The sequence below is a fragment of the Berghia stephanieae genome, chromosome 14 (assembly GCF_034508935.2).
Source record: "Berghia stephanieae isolate SIO BIC M18660-M18661 chromosome 14, UCSD_Bste_1.3, whole genome shotgun sequence".
Classification (NCBI taxonomy): Eukaryota; Metazoa; Mollusca; class Gastropoda; order Nudibranchia; family Aeolidiidae; genus Berghia; species Berghia stephanieae.
The window spans coordinates 32,641,068-32,648,150 of record NC_088373.1 but is presented as its reverse complement, the minus strand read 5'-3'; the positions used below and the strand labels follow the sequence as shown (position 1 = coordinate 32,648,150).

Genomic DNA, 7,083 nt, shown 5'->3' with positions numbered 1-7,083 from the left:
GGGAGGAGGGAGAGAGAGAGAGAGAGAGAGGGAGGGAGGGAGGGAGAGAGAGAGAGAGAGGAGGAGGAGGAGGAGAGAGAGAGAGAGAGAGAGAGAGAGAGAGAGAGAGAGAGAGAGAGAGAGAGAGAGAGAGAGAGAGAAAATAAAAAGGAGATATTTCAATACACAATCAGTTGAATTAGATATGACAGAAATAAATGGTGTACAATGTGAGACAAGGCGCAATCAACTACTAACAAAAGACAGAGTAAAAATATTTACGAATTTTTATTTTAAAAAAGCAACACACACATTCTCTCCCTCTCTCTCTCTCTCTCTCTCTCTCTCTCTCTCTCTCTCTCTCTCTCTCTGTCTCTCTATCACATACACACACACACACACACACACACACACACACACACATGACACATTGAAAAATATTAAAATATGACAAACAATTTTTAAAAAAACACAAGAAACAAACAAACAAACAAACAAGCAACAACAACAATCATGTAACTAACACTAACAGTGATGGAATTTTGAATTCAAAACTCTCAAACGACCAAATCCAATATGCTGTTCAAATTTTCACACTTATGTACTCTGGCAAAACCCATAATATTTGAAAATTTGGCCAGAAAACTCGTCCTTCCAATATCGATTGATTTAAATGACCTCCAACTGGGCAACAACTCTCAAACCTGGGACTTCGCGAAGTCTTCCAAGATGTCCTAGGTCTGACAGTTTTCGCCAAAATGAAGGTCATTTAAATCGATCGACATTTGAAGAGAATGCTGCAAGATCACAGAGAGTATCATCTAGAAACTTGAAGTATTCCAAAACAAATGTTTGCGACGAATCGTCAAGATATTCTGGCCAAACACAGTCTCAAATGAGGACCTGAGAGTGATCGCTGAAATGGAGTCTCTGGAGAGTCTCATTAAAAGGAGAAGATGGCAATGGTTTGGGGCATGTCTGATGGAACACTGATAAGGAAGGCTCTGCAAAGGAGAGAGGAAGCGAGGCCGCTTCAATGAGACTTGGAGACGTATCGTATAGAGGTACCTAAAGCAGAGAGGTCTGTCCCTCGAGATAGCCCCAAGAATAGTTGCGGACAGGACCAGGTGGAGATCTCTTGCATCGCCTCAAGTACCAGCAGGCCCGGAGAGGATTGAGTGAGTGAGTGATATGTGACCCATCGTCTCAAAACGGTATTATGCTTAAAAGCCGAATTTAATGTTAAACTGGTCAAAAATATAAATTGTTGGCATTAGCACCCTAAAATATGGAATCCATTCTCCTCAATAAAACACATAAACTCAACACAAGTCTGATATTTCTGGCTATAAATTCAATTTTCAACATCTTAACAATCCCGACTTAATACCGTTTTGAGGCAAAGGGTCACATATTTGAAGGACGAGTTTTCTGGCCAAATTTTCAAATATGTTTTTTTTTTCTCCAGAATACGGCAGCACAGGGTACACAGCCTACCTGATTTATGGAGGAGTCGCTGTTGTATTTCTGCAGACGTGGCTGTCCTTTCTTCTTCCCTTTGGCATCGAGACGAGATGCAAGAGTCGAGGCACGGCGGGCCCACACCTAAAAAAAAAAAGGGGGGGGGGGGGATAGAGAAGGGGTTGGAAATAGGATTCAATAGTGTGACGTCACGTCCGCCCAGCACCAACCAGCAGCGTGGTTCTAAATCTAAACAAAGAAAATCGTTACTTTTGGTTCTTCATGTTGGCTAGAACGTTTTCACATGTCACATGTGATCAGAATGTATAAAAGTCAAAACATGATCAGATTTTATAATGATTTTCTCCTTTGGATACATTTTTATGTTCGTCGGAGAAATATTTCATAGGGCATTGGTGGAGATAATGGCGGGGCGTTTTCTGGCCAATTTTTTTATTTTATGTGTTACTTTGTTAGTATTTCCACTGTACGATTGTTTAGATCACGGAAATGTTAATTATTTGATTGATCAATAATATTTTGAATAGGGTTCAACAGTCGTGAAGTCACTTCTCTCGTAATGACGCATAGTAACTGGTTCTACACTATCGGAACAATGGCGGACTGATGGGTTGATGGATGAATTTTCAATGGCAGAGAAGGATGAAGAACTTGGTAAGGAAGATGGTAAGAATGAAACTTTGGATAAATTATCTTTTTTTTTAAACGAGCATTTATATAGCGCAATATCCGTAAAACGTGCCCAAAGCGCTTTTCAGGGGAATACCTGGCAGATTGACATATAATAATCAGTGCTGATGGTGACAAATAGTAACAAAGTAGGAAAATATTGAACGATTTAAGTCTCATTTTTACTGCACTAAACCCCACTTTTAGAGCAATTGAGATGATAGACTATCATTGATATTCTAGCTAACTTCTGGAGAGTGGGAAACTGCACCTGTGTGTTCCACCACACATCAACTCTCTCATTCCAAAATCGCGGATATCTGAGGATCCGAGGAAAACCATCAGCACTGAATAATAAACCAACTACTACACTACACACGACTAATGTGAACAGACTAACCTGCTCAGCTGTGCTCATTTCCGAATCCTCCGTCATTTCAGGATTTTGCGGCATGTACGGCTGTTCATTATTTGAGGGAGGGAGAAGGGGACCATGACCAGGAATCGGAGGCGCCCGGGACGACAACTGTGGATCGCTATTCAGGCTGTTCTGACTGCCCGTTCGTTTCTTCAAAATCCCGCCTTTCGGTTTGGGCCTGGGCTGGATGAAGAAGGTGTCCAACTTGTCCCGTTCTTCCTTGTTGATCTCGTGGATTCTCTTGTAGGATTTCTGAGGCGTCTTGCCGTAGTCCCCTTTGTTGTGTTCGATGTAGTCGTACTTGGGTGGCGAAGGGTGAGCAGCTTCCATGTGCTCGTCGTTGTCGTGTCGGTTATAAAAATGTCTTCGTTGGTGAAATCGTTCATGGCCTACGTCATCGTCTTCTTCGCCATCGTTGTTGTAATCCTGCGAGTTATCGTAGTTGTTGTAGCCGTAGTTTTGTGGATTGTCAGGAAGAGGAGGTTGTTGACCTGCCTGACTCATTTCAGAGCGGTCCGTATTCATCACGCCCTGCGGGTACCGAGTAGGATCGTAAAACCTGGGCTGGACTTGAGGGACTTTTGACCTTTGGCCCCGAACGTGCTCGTAATCCGATTCGTAGCTTCGGTCGTTTCCGCCACGGTCTTCGTAGCGATCTTCGTCCGGGATTCGTTGACTTTGATAATATTGACCTTGACCTTGCTGGTACGGAATCTGTTGCTGCCTGTTGCCGTAGACGTCAATCGAATCTCTCGGGATATTCCCCGTGTTGTTGTTATAGGAATACCGTGCTGTGTCTTCAGTTTCGTAGTCGAGAGAATCCTGCGCAAAAGACTGCGGCCCGCCGTCATTCCTTTGAAAGTTCGCCATATTGGGATGGTAATTGTTACTTCCGTTTCCGTAATGCGGCTGCTGCTGGGGAACTCGACTCTGTTGCTGATCCTGTTGTAGGTGCAATGGCGGAATGACCGTTTGTTCTGCCTGTCTGTTTCCGCTGTCAATTCGAGATTTCAGTCCCTGCTGATAACTCCTCTCCATCTCCAGGTCATTTTCGTCGTCTGGGTCGTACGTCGGCCCTGTGGGCAAGGACAGTCCTCGCACTTTGGGCTTTTCTTGAGGCTGTTCTTGAGGCTGTTCTTGTGGCTGCTGTATTCGTTTATATACTTGGACCGGTGGCCGCGGCGGTGGAGCAGCTGGTGGGGTGAACATAGGATTGTTATTCTGATTTACTCCTTTCAGCTGGACATTACTTGGTCTGTTGCCGTTGTCGTTGTGATGGTGAGAGTGGTGGTGAGGGTGGTTGTGCGAGTAAGGAGGTGGTCTAGACATGTTCACAGGTGCATACCCGTGGTGAGGTTGTGATTCCACGTGACTCCCGTGGCTGTGATCCATGTTTCGGTTCATTTGTACATCTCTGCGTTGATTTACGGGCTGGTTTGAATATTGTGTTGTATCCGCGCCACCACCAATGTTTATAAGTCTGTGTTGTTGTTGTTGTTGTTGATCATTTCGCATTCTACCGTTTAAATCCCTACGTTTATTTTCCTTATCTGATTCGTCGTTAGAGGAAAACGCATTGCCGTACCCAAGAACCTCACCACCACCACCACCACCGACACTTATGACCCTCCGCCTCCATCCTGATGACCAGCTGCCCCAACTCTGTCCGGAGCTTCCGCTTTACCATCATAAGAATAAATTGCCAATTCTTTCTCTCGATATTCATTATCAAGATCGCTGTATCTCACCCGTTTTTCTGGCATGTTTCTAGGGTATGGTTTGGGTGTAGCTCTCTCTTTCCTCTCTACCTCAAACGTATCCAGCTCCCTGAACGTGTGATGTTTTGTGCTATCGTCCAGATCGTCAAGCCGGCTTTTCACAAATCGATACTCGCCTTCCTCCTCTTGTGTAAACGTTGGCGATTCGATATAAACTTTCTTCCGAGACGGCGTGCCACCGCTGTGGCGCCTTGTAGAAGATTTTGGTGTTGTGTGTGATTGAGTCGGTCTCTGTGAATTGCTGTGTGAATCTCTTCTACTGCCCGGGATAGAAGACGAGTACCTGGAGCCGGGTTCAGATTTTATAACGAACTCAACTGGCTGCTCAACGAGTCTTGGGCTTTGATATCTGGTCGTCCTCTGATAGTCACGGTTAGTCGCAGGAATTGGTCCGCTTAGATGTTTTTCGATCTGCCCGACAGATTCTACGGCAGTTCGTTCGCCTACAATCGTATCCTCAGAGTCAGATCTTTCCCTCAGAAACCCGGGACTGTTTCTGTCTTTCAAAACGCTCTGAGTGGGTGTCACTGAAGTCTTCGTGTCTAGAGAATTACTCAATGAATCTTCCGAGAAATCTTTATTTTCCTCAGTCGATTCTTTACCTGTTCCCTCCGGAGTTTTGTTTCTATCACCAGTTTCGATTTCAGCTCCAATCCCGTCTGTGTTTTCAACGTCAGACTTTGTATCTTTTAATTCTTCCCTTTCCCCTGTATCGGGAACTTTAATTTCAGTATTTTCTGTGTTTCCGGTTATGTCTTTGGATTCAAAGTTACTCTGAACCTGCGCTAAATCCTTATTTTCACTTTCTGTAGCCTGAATCTTAGGCTGTGTATCTTCGTCGTCAACGTCTAAACTGTCTTTCTCTATTTCTAAGCTGTCTATTGGAGTTTGATCACGATTATCCTCAATAACTGGTCCCTTATTAGTCTCCTCGGGAACGTTTTCCGACCTTACACTAGCGGTTCGTTTGGCTAGATCACCCTGAGACTTGAGTCTCTGGGACGAGTATGGCGCTGCAGTTCGATTCTGGGAGGAGTCTTCGAGCTTGAGCTTTAGTTTGAGTTCGTCTGACAAACTCTGAGAATTTCTCGTAGAGTAATTATTATTATTACTATTATTATTACTATTATCCCCTTCGTTGAACGATGATTTGGACTGACGAGGGGAAACGACACTGTATGTGGGTTCTAGTTTTGGACTATCGGGTTTAGTTTCAATCAGGCCGGTCACAGGATTGTCTTCCGGGGCGTTACTCTCATTTTGAGGCGGATCCTGGTCATTGAAGTCAATATTCAAGGATTTTCTCGAAGGACTATGAAGCCTGGCGAGCTCAGACGTTGATGAATCTATACTTTTTAAAGTCTGTCCGTCCAATTCAGAATTGCTCCGGGTTAATGTTTGGTTGGCATTTAAATCATTAGTTCTATCGGTGTTGGTAACAGAAGGGTTTTGGTTCAAAGAATCTTCAATGTTAGGATTATTGTCACTTTTATCTACTACTTCCGGTTTATCCGGGTTATCTGGAGTTTTAGGTCCTTTAAAAGAGTCGGTGTTCACTTCGTCACCATCTGCTTGCTTTCTATACGTTTCTGTTCCGTTGCTAATATTGTCTGGACTCCTCAAACTATCTTTAGGGGCTTGGTTGGCCTCAGTGAATGTTCCTTCTCGTTTTTCTAGAGCAGAAATTTGATTGTCAGCCTCGTCGTTATTTTGAAACTCCGGGGGAATTTCGGGTATGTTATTGTTCACAGCTTTATATAAGTTACCGTTATCCGTATTAGAATCACCGGCGTTTTCCGGTTGTTTATTCTCCGAATCTTCGGCTATAACATATTCATTTCCTTCATAATGACCGGAATCAGCGTCTTTTTCCTTAGTCCCGCCCCCTTTGTAATCGTCGATGTTTTTCACACTACCGCTCTCCTCTTTCGGAAAATCCGTCCCCGAGTCGTCCTCGGCTGGGCCAAGTTCCGGTGCGAATTTCACTTTGTCAGCCACCTTTCTTGGTGTTGCGGAGGAAGTGACGTCACTGTTTTGATGAAGGGTATTTCCGTCACCACCTGTGATCGAGGATCTGCTGCTTCTCGGGGTGTTTGCTTTCGAGGATACAGCTTCTCCCCCTAGGGTTCGGTTGTTGTTGTTGTTGTTGTTGTTGTTGTTGTTATTGCTAGACTTGACGTGTTCAGGTGGAGTGTTCTCTTTCAACAGTTTGAGCAGTTCTGGATTCTCTGCATGAATGGTTCCTTGTCTGGATTGGTTTCTACTGGACGTTCTTGATGATCGGCCTGTGAGTCTTCCACTGGCACGGCTCATGATAGAAGACAGACGGCCATTCCAATGGCCGCCTGCAGCATAGAGCCTTGACTCACCTTAGATATCCTACAAAGGAAGCAGTGATAAAGACATTAGAAGCAGTGCATTGTTTATATATGTATATATATATATATATATATATATATATATATATATATATATATAATATATATATATATATTATATATATATATATATATATATATATATATATATTTAATATATATATATATATATATATATATATATAATATATATATATTATATATATATATAAACAATGCACTGCTTCTAATGTCTTTATCACTGCTTCCTTTGTAGGATATCTAAGGTGAGTCAAGGCTCTATGCTGCAGGCGGCCATTGGAATGGCCGTCTGTCTTCTATCATGAGCCGTGCCAGTGGAAGACTCACAGGCCGATCATCAAGAACGTCCAGTAGAAAC

At 43.5% G+C, this 7,083-nt stretch overlaps 1 protein-coding gene across 2 annotated transcripts in view; it reads right to left on the bottom strand.

The window, feature by feature from the left end:
- The window catches only part of LOC144960029 (uncharacterized), a 69,281-nt gene extending 62,574 nt beyond the window's left edge, over positions 1–6,707 (bottom strand). Inside the window, exons 1-2 of one of the 2 annotated variants that reach the window (XM_078892973.1) lie at positions 2,531–6,707; positions 1,477–1,584 (exon numbers count right to left, since the gene is read on the bottom strand). In XM_078892973.1, coding sequence (XP_078749099.1) covers positions 1,477–1,584; positions 2,531–4,063 — 1,641 coding nt within the window. In that variant the 5' untranslated portion in view covers positions 4,064–6,707. The remainder of the gene's footprint in view (positions 1–1,476; positions 1,585–2,530) is intronic. The other variant, XM_078892974.1, reaches the window with a different exon arrangement.
- Between the last annotated feature and the right edge of the window lie 376 nt (positions 6,708–7,083).